At 43.6% G+C, this 24,858-nt stretch overlaps 3 protein-coding genes across 4 annotated transcripts; all 3 read left to right on the top strand.

Moving 5' to 3' along the window:
• Positions 1 to 545: 545 nt before the first annotated feature.
• zgc:195282 (uncharacterized protein LOC100192223 homolog) lies at positions 546 to 2,443 on the top strand. Its single transcript, XM_037471658.2, has 4 exons — positions 546 to 741; positions 1,731 to 1,825; positions 1,925 to 1,979; positions 2,100 to 2,443. Exons 1-4 carry the CDS (start codon positions 699 to 701, stop codon positions 2,108 to 2,110), a joined length of 204 nt encoding a protein of 67 aa, XP_037327555.1. The 5' UTR covers positions 546 to 698; the 3' UTR covers positions 2,111 to 2,443.
• Positions 2,444 to 4,222: 1,779 nt separating this feature from the next.
• On the top strand, positions 4,223 to 13,535 carry pi4k2b (phosphatidylinositol 4-kinase type 2 beta). Of its 2 annotated transcripts, none has more exons than XM_037471603.2 (11): positions 4,223 to 4,860; positions 6,872 to 7,023; positions 7,536 to 7,616; positions 7,720 to 7,839; positions 9,270 to 9,401; positions 10,049 to 10,202; positions 10,528 to 10,583; positions 11,038 to 11,140; positions 11,661 to 11,806; positions 11,952 to 12,011; positions 12,328 to 13,535. In XM_037471603.2, the coding sequence occupies exons 1-11, from the start codon at positions 4,503 to 4,505 to the stop codon at positions 12,499 to 12,501; spliced, it is 1,536 nt and encodes a 511-aa protein (XP_037327500.1). In that variant the 5' UTR covers positions 4,223 to 4,502; the 3' UTR covers positions 12,502 to 13,535. The 2 variants fall into 2 exon arrangements, with proteins under 2 accessions (XP_037327500.1, XP_037327501.1); XM_037471604.2 differs by having other exon boundaries at positions 4,224 to 4,860; positions 11,661 to 11,794.
• A 914-nt stretch (positions 13,536 to 14,449) lies between these two features.
• On the top strand, positions 14,450 to 18,065 carry htra3a (HtrA serine peptidase 3a). Its single transcript, XM_062564565.1, is given in 9 exon segments — positions 14,450 to 14,679; positions 14,681 to 14,862; positions 15,189 to 15,294; positions 15,521 to 15,743; positions 16,054 to 16,248; positions 16,517 to 16,549; positions 17,034 to 17,148; positions 17,278 to 17,324; positions 17,455 to 18,065. Coding segments are annotated over 9 exon segments (1,173 nt in total). The 3' UTR covers positions 17,497 to 18,065.
• The last annotated feature ends 6,793 nt before the right edge of the window (positions 18,066 to 24,858 follow it).

Raw genomic sequence — 24,858 nt, forward strand, 5'->3', positions numbered from 1 at the left:
TGTACGTCTGAGTGTGTGGGAGTACAAAGGAGTGTATAGTGTGTCTGTGTGTGTGTGTGAGTCAGTTAGCGGGGGCGTGCATGTGAGTATGTGACAGGGAAAGAGAGATAAAGAGAGAGACGATGGACAGAAAGAAGGAGAGAAAGGGCCAAGTGTCAGGTTCCTCTTTTCAATTCAGAGGCTCAACTTGTTTTTAATCTAGAAAAGAGGGTGAAAACAGGAGGAAAGGAGAGAAGACAGCTTCAAACTTGAGCTGCTGACAGCTGTTTTTGTCCCTTCTTTTCTCAGCCCTCATTCTATCGTTCTGTTTCTGTCACTCCTCACAGTGCCGTGCTGTTTGTGTACCCAAAGCACTTTTACAACAATAATACAACTAACCATAAAATGCTGCCTATAAACCATGCCTGTTCCCATAAAGAGACGTTGTGTTTCGCGCGGGGGGGGGGGTTAACCGATGATACTCTTTCAAATTCAAATCTTTCTCTCTTCCTGTGACGTTTCAGTCACCGCATCCTGGTTTTGACTTCACTAAACGCCAACTTAGAGTAGATGCCGTTTCACCCCTTTCCTGTCAATTCTTTGAATTTCTCACACACACACACACACATGCTCATATATGCGCTCATAGGCTATATTTTTCTCACAACGCAAGCTGAAGCGCACATAACACGCTTTATGTGAAATAATTATATACCATTATGGTAGGGTACTGTCCAATCTGTGGGAAGCCTGTCTACTTTGGTGAGTGTGAACCTCTATGTTTTTACTCGGTCGGCCCTTATCTGTCTTGAATATCATTTTTGATTGTTTATCTGTTTATCTCTCTCTCTCTCTCTCTCTCTCTCTCTCTCTCACTCCCCTCTTGCTTTAAAGCAAAAAGTCCAGTTATATTAATTTTAAAAAGTGTCATAGAAGTCATTATAACTGGTAAAATACAGGGGATACTATAAATTTGAACAATGGCTGGATTTGAGTTGTAACAGTATTAAATGGATACTGACTCCAAGACACATTGTTGTAATTTAAAACATTGTTTGTACCATTCATTACACCTCTGCTGTTTCTTCCATGGCACGTCAATATATCGGCTTTTTATAAATTGCTTTTATATTCATTCTGATGGTTGAAATACATGTTTTGTTGATATATCTGGCTCTGTTATCTGTTTGGAAGAAAAAAAGAAGGGCCTCCTTGCTGTCTTTCTCCTCTTCCAAGCATTGCACACACATATGCACGCACACGAATCAATGAAAACAACAGGATGTGGGTCTGGCCAAATGAGCGTGCGTGCTGCTTTCTGGGTTTCCTCCGCACCTTCGGCTCTTTTAGTTGAGTCCTCTCCCACAATCAGATCTAAATACAAAGCAGCATTTTAACTCATTCTTTTGTTGTTTTTATTTTATAAGCTTTCTTTTAGTTTTTTTTAAATTATTTGCCAGTTTAGTTGAAACTCTCTGCGGTAACATAGTCTACGGAACTCCAACTTAAACACACTTTCTGATTAATGTGCACTTCTGAATATAGCGGTCTACAATGAGAAAACCTGATGCCTTAATCGCACTTGTAAATTACCGTAAAATCAAATACATTTTTTGGGGATTTTTCTGCTTGTCCTAAATTTTAAAGCATGAAGAAGGATTGTATGCAATTTAAATTTCTGTTTTACTTTTAAGTGAAATACCTATAGTTTGACAATTCACCATGCCTTCATTATTTTACCTCTGGTACAGGTGAGAAGAAGAGATCCTTAGGGAGGGACTACCACCCTCTTTGCCTCAAGTGTCAAAAGTGCAACAGACAGCTTACATCTGGACAACATGCTGAGGTATGTGTGGATGACAAACAAGGAGATGTAAAAGTAAAAAAGGTGACCGCATTACCGAGAGACAATGCAATAAATTCGTCCTGCTGATTGTTGTTTCAGTATGACGAGAAGCCATATTGTTCCCACTGCTACCTGAAGATGTTTGGTCCAAGAGGTGCTGCCTTCACTAAGCAAACACACACACACACACACACACACACACACACACACAAACTGGCACCCGCATGCAGTTGAATGCTGAATATTATATCTGTGTGTGAATCTTTCCTGACAGGTAACAGGTGACGGATTTTGCCATGGCACAGTGCAGCTTGCTCAGAGACACCAGAATGAACCAACACGGGCAAATGCTGACATAAGCTAAAGACATGACAAGACAGGTCTGGATTATTGGCCCAAAATCAAGACTAAATAGATGGATAACTATGAATGACTGACAGATATCTAACCGCCTGTCCGCTTTAGTTATCTATCGTTTACACCTCCACAAAATGAAGTATTTATAAATGTGTGATGACCACTTGATTCCATGTGTAGGTGATTGTTCACTTTTCTAATGCTAATTAATATTGATTGTAAATTGTAGGTCTGTATAAATAAATGCATTTTCTAACATGACCACTCACATCCTGGTGGACGTCTCAGTCTCTTTGATGGACTACACGGGTGGATGTATCTCTTCACACACTCTAATCATAGACAACACACATGCAAACACAAAAATGAGTTGACCCATAGGGTTCCTCCTCTCTACCCCACCATGCAACTAGGGGACAAGCAGAGGAAGGAAGGAAGGAAGGAAGGAAGGAGGAATGGATGATGGTGGTTGCTGTTGGCAGGGTAAACCAGATCTTATGCCAGCAGAATCTGCTGGAATGGGTGCCATGGGGAGGCAGATCACACACACACACACACACGCATTCATGCACACTGCTGACTGTGTCTTGACTGCTGCAGGGGCTTGTCACCCAGTGGTGGGTGAAGTACACAAACACATACACACACATAGAGAGAGGAAGAGGTGCTGATGTGCTCCCCTGTGAAGTGGCATGTGTCACAAGAGTGACATTTCAGGTATTTATCCTTGAAGGATGGGATACAGAAGAAAATAAAAGAGGCGTAGGCAGAAACAATACAAAAAAGCGTTTTTGGACAAAAGAAGTGAGGGATGATAAGATTATTTTAAAATCTGCAAAGAGCTAAAAGAGGAATGCCTGTGTGTCTCGCAGCTTGTCTTTGAAAATGTCCATCTCTATCTCATCCCCCATTACCTCCTTCATCCTCCCACTTCTTCTATTCCTGCACTCTCCTCCCTCCATGTCTCCTTCACCCTCTAACCCCCTACCTTGATATATCACATGACTGCTGTTATACCAGCTGGCTGACTGCTCATTAACATGTGTTTCAGTTGTTCTCTTATTAGGGAGAGGGGTGACGGTGGAGACGCCGAGTTGTAGGTCGAGAGGGAGCTGAGGGGTGACAGAGTGTGAGTTACTGGTGATGGAGAGGAACTGAGAACTGTGCTGAAAGAAAAAGAGGGAGAGAATCCATGGAATTATAGGGCAAACAAGAAGAGAGATTTAATAAAATACAATAGTAAATCAATGTATTATGTCTGGATCGCATTAGTTCAACATGTCCAAAGAGGTACAGAATGTTTCTTTCAATGTGCATCAGAAAAAAGGCCGTTTCAGCTTGGGAAGCCCTCCTATGCTGGCAAGACAATGTTGACACGTGATGACGAACAGAAAAAAAACAGAAGGAATGAACAGCATCTTCGCATGGGCCTCAACGGTTTGTGCTCTCTTGATATTTGTGTCTCTGTCGCCATCTAGTGGCTATGGATGGTAACACACGTCCAAGAAGGCAACACAGGATGTGATTGCAAGGATAGGTGTGAGTATACTCTTCGCTCGTGTACATTTTTAATAATGGCAAGTCGTTCAATATCAAAATTCAAGCAATAGTTGTGTTTTTGATTAATACAACAGGAGTCAACAAATGGTCATATGTGTCTCAAGATTTAGGGACCTAGATAAAACCTCTCAGCACTGCCTAACTTTGTGTAACGGGTTTATTGTGATTATTTGATGTTGATGCATGAATGTAGCATTCATTATAGTATTGCTCATGGTTTGTAAGTCAAGCTTCTTAAAGGATGAGACAAACAGGTGAAATTAATTATTCACTGATTGACTCCAAAAGCCATCCCAGCAAGTCATGGCTGGAAAAAACTAGCAATAATTTAGGCCAGTTTTTAAGAATTTTGAACGCATCCGTTTTAGGGATTGTAAAAGATTTGCTTTACACTCTACATTTTATATAGTCTATTTTAAGTTGACACGTGGGATTTTCATAAATAAATAGAAATATATAAATTGATAGAATTGCTAACTTGTGGTGAGTTCAGATTTCACAGGGAGCACCTGAAGGCAACTTCTGTCAGAGGTGTGCGTCTGTCATTGAGCGCGTGCGCAGTGGTCAAACTAGGAAGCAGAGGCGACTATGTGGACGTATCTTTGAAGGAAGCTGCTTCGGAATCATTTTCGGAAGGGTTAGATACCTGTGGAAATAAGGGAGTTTCTTAACAATGGACGGCTGACAGCTACGAGCAAAGTCCGTGCAATTCATTTAACATTTTCATCGTATTAAAAAAAACAACAACAAGGGATTCACAATGATGTCAGAATGCGACCCAACGGAGACAGAGAACTGCGAGCCCGGGCTGGACGCCGGGGCAACAACAGCCGTGTCCGCTTCACAGTGTGACTTTCGCTCCCTGGACCCTCCGAAGGTGCTATTTGACAGGAACGGGATAGGTTTGGGACACGTGACAAAGCTTGGAGGGGCCGTTCGTATCTCGGACTCGTGTGAAAGCGTCTTAACCGAACTGGAGACGGACGGGTCGGGCGAAGAGACGCTGTTGTTACCGTGCTCAGCGGGAAGCCCGTCGTCCCCCCGGGGCGTGGGAGAGAAGTGGAGCCGGCGGAACAGACGCAGCTCGTCGTCGGATAAAGACGCCCTGGCCTCCCCGGGTAAATATGTTGGTTCAAATCATTCGGTGTCGCGTGAGAGATACACAGATGCGCCGCGAAGTTAGCGCCAGAGAACCCCCGCGTGTGTCAGTGTTGCACAAGATTTCAATGAGTGTAGTTGGACGTAAAGATGACCGTGAAGGCAACGCGGCTAAAAACGTTGTTTGGTCCAGTGTGACAACCAGTTCACTGCGGCTATCCACCAGGAGCCCCTCACTGGCCCCTGGAAGGTCTGGGGTCCCATCGGGGGACTGAATGCGTTTGACCTTGTTGTTAGGATATAGAGTAGAAAGTTGCTGCTCAGTAGGCGGGTGACCAGGTTCTAAGCAAACAAACGACTCTGAGCCATATGAAAACTCTCCTGCTGTTTGCAGGAGTGTGAACCTGGTCTGTGTTTGTTCCCAGTGAGCTGGTGTTATCACACACTATCTACTGTGGGATGATATGAGCTCACACTTGAACCTTGTGGCCCAAACACAACATGGATGTTCGGCCACGAGTACAGTCAATAGTAACTGTTAATTTTCCTCAATGAAATCAGACTCTTTATAGTTTAATCATTTTTGTTGTGTATTTTTAAAAATGTTCCCGTGTTAAAGTCAATCGAGATCATGTAGGTGTTTAAGCCCTTCCGTACGAGGGATGTGGTAGACTTAAAAAAAAAAAATTAAAAAAAGTTATGCAATATACATACATTTCTTTCTACATTTGCACAAACATTTAACCATCTAAGCACAGGACAACGATTTCAATGTGTAACATGAAAATGGAAGCGGTCAAACTACACAATGATATTATCATGGGTTTTCATAAACGGTACGACAGAGTGCAAGCATCCTTTACCAGGCACGTCGGCTGAAAACGCACACTGAATCTATTGTTGGGATTTAAATGAAGATAAAATAGTGTCCGCTGTTTCGCACACAACAATATCTCATTGGAAATCCGAGGCGCTGTGCACTACTTCACAATCCATCTTTAGGATCTTGTTATATCATGTTTAACTTTATGTGAAGACTTCAGTAAGATTCTCTGCAGACCGCCGCACCTTAAAGTGTACACTTCTTGTGGCAGGATGTTATACTCGTCATTAGAACTTGCAAATCCATCAACTAGACCTTTCAACCTCGGAGGTGTGGGGACTGCTGTGGAAGACATGGGGGGCCTGACTCATGGAAATGACCCGTCTCGTATGGTTACCAGGCCAATGCCGCATAACACGCACACAAAAACCAATTGTTTACTTGTTACTAAGACAGCTTTAGAGTGTCTGTCTTGTGATCTGAAATTAATCAGTCATAAATTCATGTTGTGCGCTTCCTTTACCGCATTAACCAGGCTTTCCAAGTGACAAATGAAGCAGAAAACACAAGCAAAAATTATTTTGTTAGCACCATTGCACTTTTTTGAGCTGCACCTCGTGCACAGACCTCAAAATTTTAGATTCTGAGGCAAGTGGTTTTCAGGAGGCTATAAATTTGTTTTAAATAAAGAATCCACTGGAAGACTTTTGTGTCTCAATGTTTATTTAAAGACTGACTGAGAGGACATTTGAATGTGCTGGGTTAAGTGTAGGTAAGCTACGTAGCTAGCAAAAACCTTACATACATGCGCACACTGATGTCTACTTTGTATTTTGTCTCTTCCTTGTATTCTCGCATTCAATCTTTTTTGATTTGTCCTTAAGTGACAAAAAAAGGCTCATTAACGGTCCTCAGCTTTGGTCCTGTCCGTCCCGTTATCCCTCTGACTGTAGTGTGGCTGATGGGGCGCCTATGGGGCCTTTCTGTGAGCTGCCTGCTATGTCCCGTGTGAGGAGGAAACGGTAGATTGTGTCATGTCGGCTGATCAAGCCTCCAATTTAAGGATTAATTAGCATACAACGCTCATCAGAGAGCAGGCTCCTTAAATGAAGAGCGAAAAAAAGCTGTTTTACTGCAGTGCAGTCTCATTCTTTACAGTGTAAACATGAATATTGATTGGAATTCTTTTTTTTTCTTCTCTTTTCTAGGTGCCAGCAGTGGAGACTTCAACCATTTCCCTGATGATCCAGAGTTTGCAGACATTATTCAAAGGGCAGAACAAGCTATTGAGAATGGCTACTTTCCAGAAAGGATCTCCCAGGGTTCCAGTGGGAGCTACTTTGTCAAAGACCCAAAAGGGGTGAGGAGGGGTTGGAGGAATCACACATCTTTATATACTCACCTTGCACAATCGGTTTGATCTAGCTGTGCAGAAATTCTAACTGGCTTTTGACTTTTAGCTTACGGTAAGCTGCCTTTAAAGTGGGTCCACATTGCTCTTGACCAGTCAAGCTGCTGAAAGGAGTGCATAGGAGTTAAGCTTGAATGTTAGCACGAGGAATGCATAGCGAAGACTCTTTGAATAATGCAGCCAGCGACGGTTTCATCAATAACAGATGGCTTGCATTCTGAGTCGGTATGTTTAATGTGCACTGCGGGAAAACCTTGATCATTAACTTGTGCGTGTGCAGCATCACTCTCACTGGATACGCCTTGCCTGTTGTTCAATCTTCTTATATAAGGATCCCTTAAAAGTAAACATGGCAGCTCATGTTACCGTTATGTCCCAAAGTGTGTCCACCATATGCCAAATACATTTCAAAATTGCTTTACTGATATAGGACTCTTTATCGTTCTTGTTTCCTTCCACAGAAAGTCATTGGTGTTTTTAAACCAAAGTCAGAGGAACCATACGGTCACCTGAACCCCAAATGGACCAAATATTTTCACAAGGTACACTGTGTCATGTGTTGTCTTTGCGTGAACAATCTGAAAGTGTTTAGGCACCTGAGGAACTTCAAAAAATAAACGTTTCTGTCTTTCCTTCTCTAATTAGCTGTGCTGTCCGTGTTGTTTCGGCCGAGGCTGCTTGTTGCCTAACCAGGGTTACCTCTCAGAGGCTGCTGCCTCACTGGTGGACACGAAACTAGCCCTTGGAGTGGTGCCAAAAACAAAGGTGGGAGGTGAACCTGTGGTTTGTTTTTGTTTTTATTATGTAATTTCTCTGCCATCTTTATACACTCACCGGCCACTTTATTAGGTACCCCATGCTAGTAACGGGTTGGACCCCCTTTTGCCTTCAGAACTGCCTCAATTCTTCGTGGCATAGATTCAACAAGGTGCTGGAAGCATTCCTCAGGGAGTTTGGTCCATATTGACATGATGGCATCACACAGTTGCCGCAGATTTGTCGGCTGCACATCCATGATGCGAATCTCCCGTTCCACCACAACCCAAAGATGCTCTATTGGATTGAGATCTGGTGATTGTGGAGGCCATTTGAGTACAGCGAACTCATTGTCATGTTCAAGAAACCAGTCTGAGATGATTCCAGCTTTATGACATGGCGCATTATCCTGCTGAAAGTAGCCATCAGAAGTTGGGTACATTGTGGTCATAAAGGGATGGACATGGTCAGCAACAATACTCAGGTAGGCTGTGGCGTTGCAACGATGCTCAATTGGTACCAAGGGGCCCAAAGAGTGCCAAGAAAATATTCCCCACACCATGACACCACCACCACCAGCCTGAACCGTTGATACAAGGCAGGATGGATCCATGCTTTCATGTTGTAGACGCCAAATTCTGACCCTACCATCCGAATGTCGCAGCAGAAATCGAGACTCATCAGACCAGGCAACGTTTTTCCAATCTTCTATTGTCCAATTTCGATGAGCTTGTGCAAATTGTAGCCTCAGTTTCCTGTTCTTAGCTGAAAGGAGTGGCACCCGGTGTGGTCTTCTGCTGCTGTAGCCCATCTGCCTCAAAGTTCGACGTACTGTGCGTTCAGAGATGCTCTTATGCCCACCTTGGTTGTAACGGGTGGTTATTTGAGTCACTGTTGCCCTTCTATCAGCTCGAACCAGTCTGGCCATTCTCCTCTGGCATCAACAAGGCATTTCCGCCCACAGAACTGCCGATCACTGGATGTTTTTTCTTTTTCGAACCATTCTCTGTAAACCCTAGAGATGGTTGTGTGTGAAAATCCCAGTAGATTAGCAGTTTCTGAAATACTCAGACCAGCCCTTCTGGCACCAACAATCATGCCACGTTCAAAGTCACTCAAATCACCTTTCTTCCCCATACTGATGCTCGGTTTGAACTGCAGGAGATTGTCTTGACAATGTCTACATGCCTAAATGCACTGAGTTGCCGCCATGTGATTGGCTGCTTAGAAATTAAGTGTTAACGAGCAGTTGGACAGGTGTACCTAATAATAAAGTGGCCGGTGAGTGTATATTTTATTGTTTGGGTTTTCACTATGTATTACCTTTTTTTTCTTTTTTTCCGCTTAAAAAAAAAAAACAGTATGCAAATAAACTGAGGCCATGTTACAAGTATTTTAACTGCAATCAGACTCAATCCTGAACTCCTGGGCATCATCAGGTGGTGAACTTGGCCAGTGAAACGTTCCACTACAGCGCCATCGACAGAGCCAAATCCAAGGGGAAGAAGTACGCCTTGGAGAAAGTCCCCAAGGTGGGACGACGCTTCCACAGAGTGGGCCTGCCGCCGAAGGTAATTCATGGTCCAATGTCACCAACCCTCAGCTTTTTTATTACAGCCATCAAAGTGAAATAGGCTGGAAACTCATTTTTGTATTATTGTTATATATTAACAGCTGTGAACGCGTTTTGGAAGGTCAATTATAACAAATACTGAGTTGTAATACATTTTCTTTTTTTAAATAATTTCTTTTGTTTTTCATATACATGGTCTGTCTCATTATGAAACTAAAAGGTTGAGGCTTCAGTGAGCACTTGGCTCAGAGTAGCTGCTCAGGCAGCGCTGGCACAGAACAGGGAGAGGAATCTTGTCATACTGTGTTCCTGGTAGAGGTTTATTCAAATAAATAGGTCAGATGAAGCAGAAATGTCATATTTTATTCAGAATGGGATAGTGTATTCTTTTGTTTGTGTTGTGTGCTGCTGTTATTGCATGCAGCACTAATATAAGCATATCATCAAATGCTGGCTCTTTTAGGCAACCTTTTTAATGGTGTTGTGAAAAAGAAGTCTGACAATGTGTTCAGTAAGACCTACGAAGAAGAAAGTTTACAATCATGCTCTGCTGACATTTCAACCTGTTGATGTCACAATTTGTCGTTACATAATTTGTGCCCTTTGTGTCATTACTGTAGAAATGAGCTCAACATGTGCTTGCAGGTGGGCTCGTTTCAGTTATTTGTGGAGGGTTACCGTGAAGCAGACCACTGGCTGCGGCGCTTTGAGGCGGAATCTTTGCCGGAGAACATCAGGAAGCAGCTGCAGTCCCAGTTTGAGCGGCTGGTGGTGTTGGACTACGTCATCAGAAACACAGGTGTGGGGTGTGTCTGTGTTGTTCAAACAGTGTTTACTAAACTTAAACCCAGCTTTCCTTTAGACTTAGTTACCTCTGACTTGTATTTACTCAATGACCTTGGGAAGGATACAAATTACATTCATTATATTTTACTAGTAAGATGTGAATTTTGTCATTGTTGTGCTTGTTGACATTGTTGAACTATTTCCAAGTCTATGTGTGTTGAACTGAATTTGAAATTGTCATCATAGCCAATACAACAGCTGTCTGTAGTTTTTCCTTCTCCAACCTACATACGTACGTACATGTATGTATGAACACCTCTCTTTGTCTTCCACCTAAGATCGCGGAAATGACAACTGGTTGATCAAGTATGAGAAGCCAGGAGAAGGACAAAAGGTGAGGTTAAATAGACACCTGCTGAGGGCGTGTTTAGACTGATCAGACAACAGATTCTCAACCCGGTATTTAAACTGCTGGAATTCAAATATATTTTCCGTGCTTAAAAAAAACTCTGTTAAATACACACAAAGCTTAACCACACCACACAACACTGACACGCATTCACCACCAGGACACACAGCGGCCCACACACACACACACACACACACACACACACTGACAATAAATGGATATTGCTGCTCTGGAACAAACTAGTACTCCGGGGACTTTGTGGCTTACAGCAACCTGAACGCTGTCGTTCTCTTCGTCATCAATCATTATTGGCCATTCACTTTGTCATCGGCCTTCAGTTTTCTAAGGATTTGGGCAATGATCAATGACCATGGTCAGTGCAAATGCATCACTTAGTTGCTGGTCATGCCTCATCTGATCCACTGTCCCCTCACTTAAGGATGCAGAGTGGCCAGAGAATAGCTCCGACTCCTGTATCAAGATTGCAGCGATTGACAACGGCCTGGCCTTCCCCTTTAAACACCCGGATGAATGGAGAGCCTGTATGTTGGTCTTTTTCCTCCCTCACCTCTCTACTTTCAATTTGTCTTCACTACTTGTCAGTCATTGTTAAAACGTTTTCCATACTAATAGCAATTGAAGCAATGGTCATTCATTTATTCTTGAAATAATTTAGTTCATAAGATCACAAAAACATCCAGTTGCCAGAGCATAGCATGACAGACTTTTTAATTAACAATAAAAATAAATGGTATTAGTATTTATAGTAATTTGTCAATTATCTGAAACATAACAAAACCGACTTTTAGTTGCAGTTATTCTGAGTTCAAGGAAAGGAAAACGGCCTTATGACTGGGAATAGGAGCCCAGAGATTGAACACTGATAGGACATAAATTACATGGCTTGTATGTGCTAGTCAATTCAGTTTTTAATTTTTGGAAAGAGCCATTCTCAATGGTTTCCCGTCGCCAGTGTTTGTGCTAAGCTAATATGCTGCTGCATGTAGCTTCATTTCTTCCATACAAACAGGAATATTATCAATCTTCCCATTCTTCCATCAGATCCGTTCCACTGGGCATGGCTTCCCCAGGCGAAGGTGGCCTTCTCCCAGGAGACCCGAGACCTGGTTCTGTCCCGCCTGTCTGACATGAACTTTGTCCAGGACCTCTGTGAGGACCTCTATGAGATGTTCAAGGTGCAAACCCCCGTATGACTCTCCTCTTACCTTTTTTTTTAAGATTCTTTAATAGTTGTGTAAATAAAATGCACATTTAAATGTTGTGACGAAGACCTGACGACGGGAGTTGTTGTTTCTCAATTTTTTTTATTTGTATTTTGTTGTTTCTCTTCAGGCGGATAAAGGCTTTGATAAGACCATGTTTGAGAGACAAATGTCTGTAATGAGGGGACAGGTGAGTTTTATTTTTGTCTGGTCCCTATCTGCTCTCCTCTATCTTTATATACCTTGGTTGTCTCCTTTTTAAGCTCGGTTCGCTCCACAAAACCAGTCTTCTCTTTTTTTTTTTTTAGTTCTCATTAACTGTGCATTGTCCGTACTGCATATATTTGTTTTGTCTACCTAATGCTGTCTTCTACTCCCGTGATAGCCAAATCTCTTTGCATTTAATTAGATGGACGTGTATTAAGGTACTCTTCAATGCTGCGCTACTCCGAATTGAACATGATTTCTGCATGTCATTGATCGTGAACCCTGTTCATTGTCCCCAGGTGTTGAATCTGACCCAGGCGCTGAAGGACGGGAAGAGCCCCATCCAGCTGGTACAGATGCCCCGGGTGGTGGTGGAGCGCAGCCGATCGGGTGGTCAAGGGCGTGTGGTCACACTTGGCAACGCCTTCACACAAACTTTCCACTGCAAGCGTCCCTTTTTTACCTCTTGGTAGTCACGGTTGGGCGGTGAGGTCAGTTCAGGAGAGACTTCTGGACAGACTTTTTTTTATTTATTTTTTCTCTTGAAGTGCCAGGGAAGACGGGAGGTTGAACCTGGACACCGCAAATATGTTTGCCGATAAACAAAATGAAGACACGGTAGAAAGACAGTATGATGAAGTAACTTGCTTTCGCCCCATTCCATATTTTGTGAAGCGACACCAGTTACCATGGTGACTTGATAGGATAATCTACTTTTCCATGGATGTGGGCTTTCTTTACTGTTAAAAGGCTTCTTTTTTTTAACTTTCCTAAAGTACCTTGCAGGGTCACATGGTGGTGCAAATGGCCAAAGAAGTGTAGTTTGGGAATCTAAAGGACCAGTTTCACAGATCTCTCTAGAAACTGATTTATTTATTTTTAAATCTGGGACGGTGTTGTTCCTTGCCTGGGAGCAAGTCCCAAACTATATTTTGCCTTGTTGAAAACAATAGATGTGCACTTGCGCCGCTGGAAGTGTTTTGAATAGTTCTACCGAGCCAAACCGCTTTTTATCCAGTGTTCGCTTTCAAAATCACGTCTGTTGAACTAACAGAAACGCAGTGTCTTCAACTCTCACTACTGCCAAAATCTTGTTTGTGTACGGAGTATTTAACAGCCACAAGAAAATGAATATGTTGAAACTTGAATATGACAATTTGGGAAGGAGACTATTAAGGAACACATTGTTTGAATGTAATCTGTTTACGTCTTTGATACAGATGGTTGCTCCGAGACATTTCATTATGAGCGAATGCTGTAACAATGAATGTATTTGTTGTTCGACATGTATTTAATTGCTGGAAAGCAGCTTTCGCTTGAACTTTGTGGCATGGGGGGCTTGGCACCTCATCCGTGCCCTTTATAACACAGAAGAAATCTTTCGCATTCTTGATGCCCTTGTGTTTTCTTATGTATGCATCTTGAAATTTCTATTCCAGCTCGATGATTGTATAAGAAAAGTTGTATATTTAAAAAAAAATGAAAAATAAAATTTGGGAAATTTGAATCTTGTTTGTTGCCATCAAGCAATGTTGACACAGGTCTGTTCAGCAGAGCGAGGAGTGCTTGAGTGAGACCGATCCTCTGACAGGAGTTGGACTACTTAACGGACTGAAGGGATCAGCAACACCTGAAGCCAAAGTGAGCTATTAATAACTGTTGAATTCAAATGTAGACTAACCAGCCTCTACCCTCTTTTCAATGGTGCTGTCTGATGGAAGAAAAAACCCTCGGGTAATAACGTTAACAAGGAAGCGTCTTTGGGATTCACCCGACGTTAATTGTATTTACCTACTTGATACGCAACAATCTCCAGATACAAGGAATGCAGTTAAAACAACTATTATCTGCAGGGGGCGTTCAAATTTTTCATGTACTTGTATGGAATAAATGTAATATATAATTAATAAAGTACCAAAAGCAACCAATTTTAAGTTGGTTATTTTTAATAGTTCATGACTGGTTGAGTCTTGTAGAATTGTCAAATGTCAGAGATAGAATCCCTTTTATTTCCATCAATGTGTCATTCAACAAATCAGTATACATGTACTGTTCTTAAATGATTTAAGATCAAAGTAGGCCATATTTTGATTTATAGAAAAACTACACTGGGTCTCTAAAGGCTACTTTTGAATAGTTTTAGTGGGTTTTGTCCCCGCTAGATAGCGCACATCCTTGAGTGGTGCCCGGCTGCTGCTCACAGACATGAGAGGTGATGAAGTTAGATTGGCAAACTGTAGGCACTGATGACTTCATCTACAGAGAGCTGACAACAGTCATTTGCACCCTGCGGAGTTTAGCACCCAGTGGAGAGCGTATTTTGCCTTTTCATTGGGATTGTCTGTACAGCCATTTAACATGAAGACTTAGGGACTTATTCAAATCCACCCGAGCTGCGTGGCGCGTTCAAAGTCCATCACAATGCAGTTGCTTTTACTTGCTGCCGCGGTCCTCTTTACGCATGACCCCACCGGAGCTGTGCGCTCCGCCACGTGCCCCTCCCGCTGCGACGTGACCTCCTGTCCGAGCCCCAGCTGCCCCGGCGGGTACGTCCCGGATAGGTGCAACTGCTGCCTGGCGTGTTCGTCGCGCGAAGGGGACCCCTGTGGCCGCAGGAACGACCTGCCCTGCGGGGACGGCCTGGAGTGCGAGCGGCTCGCGGCGGGGCACCAGGCGGGTCTGCCGGTGTAAGATGGAGCACGCGGTGTGCGGAAGCGACGGGAAGACGTACGGTAATGTGTGTAAGGTGAGAGCGGCCAGCAGAAAGGCCGAGCAGAAGGGAAGAGCCGCGGTTAGCCACGCGCACAGGGGGCCCTGTGCACCTCCCAGCGCAGGTAAGGCACCGCGTGGGTGCTTACTTTACACTGCTACCTCTTCATCATATCACTCGACATGTTAAGGCATGATAGCAATGGCTGCTTTCTTGTTTGGACATTATTGTAAACTAAACTGTGAATGTCCGTAATCCGTACGAGAAAACAATCAACGGATTAATCAATGAATTGTTGGATCTTCATTCAACTTTCATTTGCATTTTGCACACGGAAAACATGAAACACGTGGATGATCCTCCTTGCAATTGGTCTCTCTCCTAATATTGTAAAATGTAGTACCAGGATAGAAAGATTAGTAATGTGGTGCTTTCCTCGTGTCAGTACAGGTCGTCAACTGGTGCATCCCAGCAGCCCTCGCTACAAATTCAACTTCATTGCTGACGTAGTGGAGAAGATCGCTCCTGCGGTTGTCCACATTGAACTGTTCATAAGGTGTGTGTGTGATGCTTGTTTTGAGGAGGGTGTGTTGTCTAAAGATTCACCAACATGAGTGAAGTTTGTCACTTCAATTGGAATTGTTTCATGAACTGGGAAATACATGTGTATTTGTCATCAAGTGATCAATAGAAACTTGATACAACTTCAACTAACGCAGCCTGGGCTCAAAATGAGACTTGAAAATATTTGTTCTTCCCTGTCTCCTTCCTCTCGATGTCAGACATCCGCTGTTTGATCGCCACATGCGTCTCTCCAGTGGCTCTGGTTTCATTGTGACCCACTCGGGTCTGATTGTGACCAATGCTCACGTGGTGACCACTGCTGCCACGGTGACAGGGAGGCCCCAGCTGCGCGTGCAGCTGCATGGCGGTGACGCCTACGAGGCCTCGGTCCGAGATTTAGACAGGAAAGCAGACATTGCAACGATCAAGGTCAATCCCCAGGTGAGGCTACATCATCATCACCACTTTGTTCCCTCTTTCTCTTTATTTTCACCCTAATAGAAAAAACAACAACCCATCGCCTGACACGCGTCTGTGCCAACATCAGTCAGACGCCGCCAGATACTTTCAGAAACTCCAGCTCTCTGACTCAGACGCCGCGCTAACGTGTGCATTCTCACACCCATCTCTCAAATGCTTGGACAGTCTTGTCTTCATCTCATCTTCATCTTGTCTTCTCCCTGTCTCTCTCTGTTTGCCTCTTTTGGTGTACTTTGACCTTCCTGTGGGCGATCCGTCCGTATTGGAGCAGAAAAAGCTCCCTGTGCTGACTCTGGCCCGTTCAGCTGATCTGAGACCGGGGGAGTTTGTGGTTGCTATCGGCAGCCCCTTCGCCCTGCAGAACACCGTCACCACCGGCATCGTCAGCACCACTCAGAGAGACGGCAAGGAGCTAGGCATCAAGGACTCAGACATAGACTACATCCAGACTGATGCTATTATCAACGTGAGCTCACAAAGCACACACATGCACCTGTAGTTCACTTCAAAAAGGAAGAGGTGTCCTCAGGTGAAAAAACCTTCTCACTATATTGTCAAAAAACTTGTTTGTCTTGTGTGCAAATCAAGACACACACACACACACACAGGTACTTCAATGAGGACTGATGCAGTTTGAGACTTTTTTGTTTTATACAGATATTTTGGCTCTTTGCATGAATGTCAAAATCATTGACGCGATTGTCTGTTTCATATTTGATCTTCTGTGTGAGAAGTATGGAAATTCTGGAGGACCTCTTGTTAACTTGGTGAGTAGTGTTAATAACTTGTTAGTAACCTCATTGATTAAGGTCCCCATATGATGATCTAATTGATAGTAACAAAACAAATATGATTCCTAAAATTATGATCCCAAAATTATAAAAATCTAATCTAATGCCGTTTAATCACAATTTAATGCTGGTAGTCTGTAAATATCATCCTATAACAAACACATGGTTTACAAATGATAGCAACTACTGTTACTGCTTATTCTCCATCAATCATTTTAGTAATTAAAAACATCTGATATGAAAAAAATGCTTTTAAAAAAGCATTGGTTGCTGAATTGCATCATCAACCCAGAATGTGTTAAGAAAAGCTGTATATCCGACATTTAAATTGTTAAATTGTGCACAAAGATAATGTTTGTACTAATCAAAAGGATGTTCTTGTCTAAATATAGAATATATTGTGCAATATATACAGAATTTGAGATCAATGTGTGTGTGTGTGTGCATGGGTTCCCTTCAGGACGGCGAGGTGATAGGCATCAACACTCTGAAAGTGACCGCAGGCATTTCCTTCGCTATACCCTCCGACAGAATCAGAGGCTTCCTCACAGAGTCACAGATCAAACACATCAAAGGTCAGAGCTTGAGTGAAGAAACCAATATCAAATAGGTTCTGCGTTTATTGTTTGAGACCCTGATATCTACATAGTGGTTATTTCATAGTGTTACTCAGTAAATCACACCAGTTGTTTTTGTTGTGACAGAAAGACGAGACTGCAAGCAAGCGTTTCGGAGGAACACTCGGATGCAGGTGGGAGCTGCTCAAATTTTCAGTTGTTTTTAGAGGCGTCAGAAGATAATCAAGACTCTTTTTAAGACTCACCAGGATGCTTGCAACAACAGTTTGACCCACACGCCCCTACTTTTTCCATCCCTTCCAGGCGAACCGGACCTGTCCCGTCGTTCAGGTCCCTGCGTCTTAGGTCCAGCGGGATTCAGGATGCAGACTCTCCCTCATGGCCTTTTGGATGTACCACCCAATCAGTGACCTTCTCTCCCCTACGCTTCCTCTCACATACTACCATTCAACATTTTGCCTTTTCTCTTTGTCCCCCAGGACACAGAACATTTATTTCTTATTTGGGAATATCAACTTTATACTGACTTGCTCACTTTTTAGCCAACTTTTTAGCTTACTTATAAAAGCCCTAGTACTGCGCCTTATGCTCATGGTTACCCCTTTACTATAAATTGCCTTTGAAACACATTCACAAAGAGTCATGGCTGCGTTTAAGCGGGGTTAAAGGAAGTAGACGTTGTAGTCAAACTAAATGGACATCCAGTCCAGTTCATTGCATACACGCTTGTGGTAGCGTGATAGGTTGCGTGTTGGCAAGATGGTTATGTGTGTTCAGTTTGATTCACTAATTTTTTAGATGCGTTTTGTCATAGATGAATAAATACCATACCGTTTATTACTTTATTCAAAATACTGCAGAGGAAAGTATATTGCCTTGTACATTAAATGAAGCTCAAATGTCAGAATAAAAGCTCCAAACAAAAGAGCTGGACTGATGAATGTGTCTCTTCAGCAGCTGCTGTCCATCTGGACATTGCTTTGTTGATTCTCTCGTCCCTTCTCCTTCCCACTCTGCCTCGGAACGACGCTTTGCTTATTTCAACAAACCAAAGATGACAGCCAGCCAGCCAGGCAGACACACACACACACACACACACACACACACACACACACGTTGACATACACTCAAGTAGGCACATGCATGTGAAAAAACACACGTAGACACACCCACACATACTGGGCAAAGGCTGTTTTGTTAGTGTTTTAGAATAGATCATCTAAACCCAGCTTGACAACCTGGCCTCACAGCAGTCGCTTCATAAATAAATGAAAATGTAACTGTCACGGTTTGGGTCTGCTCTGTCTTATTTTGTAGTTTTCATGTCTCTGGTGTTCCTGGGTAACTTCACTTCCTGCCTTGTCCTGTCTTCCCCTGTAATTGTCTGCCGTGCCTGATCGTTTCCACCTGTGTTCAATCACCTGCACCTCCCTTGTGTATTTAAGCCCTGTGAGTCCCTTGTCTGGTGTGGCGTCATTACATGTCGATCGTCCATGTGCCAAAGTAAGTCGCTTGTGTTTCCAAGTCCAGGTCCTTGTTTTTTGTCGGTTTTGTTTTCTCTTCCTTCCTCCCCTTTTTGGTTGGAGCGATTTTGATTTCGAGTTCTTTGACTATTAAAGCCCTTTTATTTTTCATCAACTCTGCGTTTGAGTCCTCCCTCCTTGCCCTCGACCGCGTCCCCCCTGACAGTAACTTCTCAAAATTCACCTGAAATCGCTCTCTGTATGTGGCACTATTTTAGGACAGCGTTACTTTTGTTTCGTAAACAGGTCTCCAACCATGAAGACCTGAAAAAGGTTCCACCTAAGGAGTGCCCGTGTGTACACAGGTGGGGTCATTTTTTTCATAAACTGACTCCGAATGATAATATTTGCAGCTTAAACAGATGATGTATTCCGCAATATGACTGCAACACTTTAAAAAGTAGGAGAGATGGATGGAGATCAAGAGGGGAAATAGGCTGACCAATATTAGACAATGGACAAAAGACTCCCATATCCACCAGCAGGAGGCTCCCTTTAACCCGTGCTGCTGTGTGTTTGTAGCTGACCCAGTTCTTTGAGAGTGTGTGTAGTGTTTTCTAGTGTTATTGCTGAGCCAGATTACTTAGGTAGCAGCGGACATGGGACCATGTCCATAAATAGACAAAATGTTTACACCAGATCAAAACATCTCACAGTTGCCTGTTGGATATGCCAAGTTTAACAATAAGCATGTATCAAATACATTTATGATGTAATGTATATTAATTTGCCATAATCCTGTTAATGCAGTTGAGTTTAATCTGGTTTGAATATGAAACAATTTATCATTGCAGAATAAGCCACTAGATGGCATGTTGCGTGTAATCATTTGGTCCTGACGTGGCAACTTGTGCCTTCCACATGTAACTCTGGTTTAACTCTGGTGTAATTATGAAGCTAAAGTAGAGGGCACTGCATGAAGCACTATTATTACCCATGATGGACAGTCAGTGCTGCAGTGACCAGTGATGAGCAGATCTACCATACTCTTGGTTGGGTGTGGACAACACATGATGGCTCTGCAAAGCTGGAGGTTTATATTTTGAGAGACTTTAGCAGTTACAAAGAGGGGTTTGGGGTTTAATTTGTTTCACATATAGGGACTTTTTTTGCAACCCCGCTCACAGAACATGTAAACAACAGTCCGTTACAGTATATTTTCCTCCTGTACAGACATCTATAGGACATAACTTCAGTTATTCACACAACAGTTCATCATTTCTTTGTATACGTATTTTTACTTCAATATAAAAGATTTGGCACCACCCATTGCTTTCAGTGCTAAATAAATACACAGTGTCACATGACCAGGCTCTTATTGAACTTATTTGTGCTGAAAATAAGTGGACTTTAGGAAAAAGCCACAAGGAGGAAGTCTTTAGCGGTTACCCTAAGCCAGATATTTTCCATCTACCTTTGTTTACTTTAGGTTTCTTACCCCCATGCCTTGTCTTTCTCCAAGTTTCCATAATCCTTTTTTAGTGGTGCTAAACATACATCATAAAATCAGCACAAGCAGAGAACAGGCTGTGTCCTTCTTTTCCTAAAAGATTTCTTGTAACTCAATGTTTGAAGGCATTGAAAGTGTAATGGAGCAGGTACATTTTGGGGAAAAGGCTGAGTGAGATTGCTGAATCTGTGCATTAACAAAGCAGCTGGAGTCAAGGGATAGTTAGTAGTGTTGCTTTTATACTTTTCAATGCTTTTGCAATGCAAAATAAGTTACGCATTGTTACTATTTATTTGTGACGAGCAGCCAGAAGTAGTAACTTTCTCTGAATCTTCTAATCAAAGCACAACAACAAAGCACATGAGCGTATTTCAAAAAAGTATTCCTTGAGATTTGTGTATTCAAGTCATGCTCAGAGCAAAACTGTTCAGCAAATCTTTTTTTTTAAAACAGAGAAAGAAGCCAGTGCTTTGCTGTGGTTTTAACTACATTCCTCAAAAAGTGACGACCTCATGTACGCTGCCGGGAACACAAAAAGACACACACACACACACACACACACTTACACAGGGAGAGAGAGAGAGACACACACATTTAAGTGAGCCCAGACATTCTTTTGTCAGGGCTCCGGTCATATCTAAATCCCGTGAGCCTTTCCTCTGTCTCTCAACTCCCTCTTTCTGGTAGACTGTTGACTCATTCTCCCTCCCACCCCCCACCTTTTCATTCTCTCCCCCCGCCCTCCCTTCTCATCCCCTCCCCCCCCTCCTTCAATTTTTCATTCTTCGGGATAAGTCTGTAACATAGTTATTTTTTAGAATAAACAACAAGCCAGGCAAGGAAAGCAGAGACATAATCTTGGACGTCATCTGGAATAAGAACCACATGTTCTTTATTGGCCTGAGAGGGGCCCTGAATGGTTACAACAGGCTGCTAGCTGGATGGAAAAGACACAAAACTGAAATGAGCTCAAAGGACAGTTAACTAAAAGAAAATACCAAGTGTGTCAGGAAAAAAACCAAACCTGTTTCTGTTTGATTGAAAACATATTCCTAACATAAGCTCAAAGTTACAATGAAGACCTTATTAGCAGAAGGAGTTACACATTCCATCTTTAAGCTGGGAAATGAACCCTTGTGTTTTGTTTTTCATTTCAAAAGTAAAGTTAATTCAGGAGTTTTTCTTGACCTTTTTACAAAAAGAGATCCAAGAGATTAAAAAGATGTAAAAGTCAAGGTACATTCAACAAGAAAAACCTGTATTATTCATTACATAATGCTTTGATTGCCTAGAAATTGCATGGGACTAACAACCTCCAGCGTAACGACTGAAATGAGAAAACCTGAATACCATAGAGAGTGATGGAGAGCATTTATTAAAATGAGGGTATGTTTTTTTTCTGCACATGTGAGCATTGGTGTAAGTTTGTGCTTCTCTGTGGAGCATTTGCTCTGTAGCTCACAGGGCTGAGATCTATTTTTACGCGCACGTTCCCACGTTACAGAGATACTCACGCAGGACATGTTTCCCTTTTGTTTCTTCCTCACGTTATCTTCTCATCCCACATCTCTTACTCTTTACTCATCACCACCATCATTCTCGGCAGAGCCGCACAAATTGCTTTGCTCTCAGGTCATTTAAATGGGAATTACAATTGAAAAGAGCACCAAACGTCAGGAGGACGGCTTGTGTGCAGCCGTGAGGATGGAACATTGAACATTAATTTTTTCAACGGGGGGCAAAGTTATCACTCTTCCTCTGCTGTCTCGTTAGCATTGAAGGTTTTATTCCGGCTGAGATCCAGCCCATTCATGTGTGTGTGAACATTATGGTTTTGCTCCTTTTACTCATTTGAGTTATCCTGTCAATCCCTGATGTAGTTTAAAGAGGACACCGTGGTCGTTCCAGTGACATAAAATATGTAGGGGTGGGATGATGACAACTTCCTCTTCCTAATCCTATGATTAGCCTGCCAATTTTATGGAAAGTGTGCTAAAATATATGCTTACATTGATCTGCTGGAGGGTGTTATACTTTATGGAACTGTATCTCAAAGAGAGGATGCAAAGATGAATCAGTCTCTCTCTCTCTCTCTCTCTCTCTTTTACACACACACAAACACACACATGATGTTTGGGCATGTTTCAGCACTGGACAGCTCTCTCCGTGAGCTCACAAGCGCAATGGTGACCAACTGTGGGGGCATGAGCGGAGAGCATGGCAGACCCCCACCCCCCTCCCCAGTGATTCCTGACCAACAGGACTACTTCTAACGCCTCAAGGGATGAGCTAGCGCTTCAGACATTTTTTTAGATGTTTTGACCGCTTTGATTTATTTCAATTAGGATTTTGATCATTTTAAAATGTTGCACAGAAGCCAGTTATGTCATTTAATTAATACAATGTTCATTGTTAGCAGTTGTATCAGATATTACTTCTTATTTTTGTGTTTTTATGCCTGTTAGTGTTAGCTTGTCGGTTCGCCTGCTGCTTAAGCAATGCCAAGAACACCCCATGATGCCCAAAACATTGCCATCATCAATACACATGCATGGTTGAAGAAAATATCTTCAAGTTTCTGGGAGAGAACTTGAAGTAAAGTTTTGTTCTAATGGACATGTGGAAGTTCATATTGAAGTGCTTGATCTAAAGGGACTAGTGTAACTTGTCAAGATTAAAGAATGAGCTCCACTGCCACAGAGTCACAAGTCCACATAATCATTTATGATGCTGTTGTTCAAATTATAGATGTGTAGTTGCAGTTCTTTACACTTTTGGGTTGCTACCCTTAATCACATTAGCTTTTGGCAATTCAAACAAAGAGAGAATGAGTGAAGGATTTGAAGAATAACTGACAAGAATGGATGAAGCAACCAAATTAAACAAAATCAAAATGTTGGCAGTTTTGTTATCCTTGTAGTCATCTGACCCCTCATATATTGCTATAATAACCTTACTGGTAGATAAGTATGAGAATCAAAAGGAGCGAGGACCAATCAAACAGAGATGTAACCTCGCATTGAATCGGTAAGGCTTTGCCGCTTTTGTGTCCAACAACAAAAATCAACTTTACAAGCCACCAACCCCATAAGCCACGTTTCTTCCACAGGCCTGCCCCCTCCCCTCCCCGCACACACACACACACACACACACACACACACACACACACACACACATACACACACACACAGTGCCGGCGCTCCGCACACGCACATCACGCGCTGCGCGTAGGGCACCAAGTGCCTGGGGGGGCACCAAAAAATCTGGGACGTGAAAAATCATCACAGTAGGCTTGTTAGGGCTCGACCAGCCAGAGAGTCGCACACCTGACGCCGCTCTGCTCATCGCCACAGCTGCAGCTCGTCAGCTCATCCCACAGGGAGGTTAAGAAGCAGATCTGCCAGTGGCTCGCTGTGAGTTCGTGCTCTGTGTTTCCCCAGAGAGGGTTGATTGTTCTTCCCCTGTGCTCCTCTTGGAAACCCTTCCGGAATTCCCTACGCAGAGTTTTTGTTTTCCCTGTGAGTATCGTGAGAGTTTTCATTTTTTGATTGGACTAAGAGCGCCCACGGACTAGAGAAGTTTTTGGAGTTGCCTTTTTTTTGTTTTTTCTCCCCCCTGCCAATTAAGGAGGCAGTTCTCGTTTTTTGGTTTGTTTCTCGTATTTGGTTAATTTGTGAAATAAACTACGCCGTTTTCCGGGTAAACCTAAGCTGTGTCTGGTGTCGTGCACTTGTGGTCAGAGACAATCCATAACAGTACGAACTCACCATGATGACCCCAGCCGACACAGACCGTGGCAGTTTAGAAGCTGCCCTGGATAGACAGCTTCAGCTGACGGACAATCATACTCACCAGCTGGAGGCGGCCGCCATTGCCGTGCAGAACCTCCAGGCCCAGGTCCAGCCCCTTCAAGCTTCGGTGGAGAGCCTGACTCAGCATCAGGTGGCGTCGGCGGCCCAGCAGGTCGAGATTCTAATACAGCTACGGGCATTGACGGCGGCTCTCACCACCCAGCCGCCGAACCAGCCTCCGCCGGTGAGGGCAGTGATCCCGCCCCCGGGGGATCCCCTCCCAAGTAGCCCTGCGGAACCTGCCTCGTTACCCTGGGAACCCTGCCTTTCCAGCCCACACCCGTTCGGGGGTGACTTCGAGACTTGTGCCACCTTCATAATGCAGTGTGAGTTGGTGTTTACTCACCAACCCAGCCGCTACACCTCCGACGCTGCCCGAGTCGCATATGTGACAAACCTGCTTACCGGCCGGGCCGCCCAGTGGGCTGCCGCTTCCTGGTCCATGGGTGCCAGTTTCCGTCACTCTTACAGGGAGTTCGTGGCCGAGCTCCGCAAGATGTTCCACCATCCAGTAAGGGGTAAGGACCCCGGCGCCCGGTTGGCCAGCATCCAACAAGGCAGCGGCTCGGTGGCGGACTACTCAGTGGATTTTAGACTGGCCGCTGCAGAAAGCGGGTGGAACGACCCAGCCCTTCGGGTTGCCTTCCGAAGGGGACTCTGCGAGGCAGTGAAGGACCAGCTAGCTACACGGGAGGAGCCCGCCTCCCTCGACGACCTCGTCAGTCTCGCCATCCGCATCGATGGACGCCTTAATGAGAGAAGGCGGGAGCAAGTTCCCCGGGGACCCCTCCCTATCCCCCACATCTTCAGCACACGGGAGAGGAACCCGGTCGCCCATTCGACTTCCCCCAGTCCCGTCCGGCCTTCCACGTCACAGACAGCG

The sequence above is a fragment of the Pungitius pungitius genome, chromosome 9 (genome assembly GCF_949316345.1).
Source record: "Pungitius pungitius chromosome 9, fPunPun2.1, whole genome shotgun sequence".
Taxonomy (NCBI): Eukaryota; Metazoa; Chordata; class Actinopteri; order Perciformes; family Gasterosteidae; genus Pungitius; species Pungitius pungitius.

Bases quoted from the DNA above. Each gene is read 5' to 3' on its own strand.
- zgc:195282 (XM_037471658.2), top strand. From the start codon at position 699: ATGGTAGGGTACTGTCCAATCTGTGGGAAGCCTGTCTACTTTG. The intron at 742-1,730 runs GTGAGTGTGAAC...CCTCTGGTACAG, and splicing joins TGGGAAGCCTGTCTACTTTG to GTGAGAAGAAGAGATCCTTA. The intron at 1,826-1,924 runs GTATGTGTGGAT...TTGTTGTTTCAG, and splicing joins CATCTGGACAACATGCTGAG to TATGACGAGAAGCCATATTG.
- pi4k2b (XM_037471603.2), top strand. From the start codon at position 4,503: ATGATGTCAGAATGCGACCCAACGGAGACAGAGAACTGCGAGCCCGGG. The intron at 9,402-10,048 runs GTAATTCATGGT...ATGTGCTTGCAG, and splicing joins GAGTGGGCCTGCCGCCGAAG to GTGGGCTCGTTTCAGTTATT. The intron at 10,584-11,037 runs GTGAGGTTAAAT...CCCTCACTTAAG, and splicing joins AGCCAGGAGAAGGACAAAAG to GATGCAGAGTGGCCAGAGAA.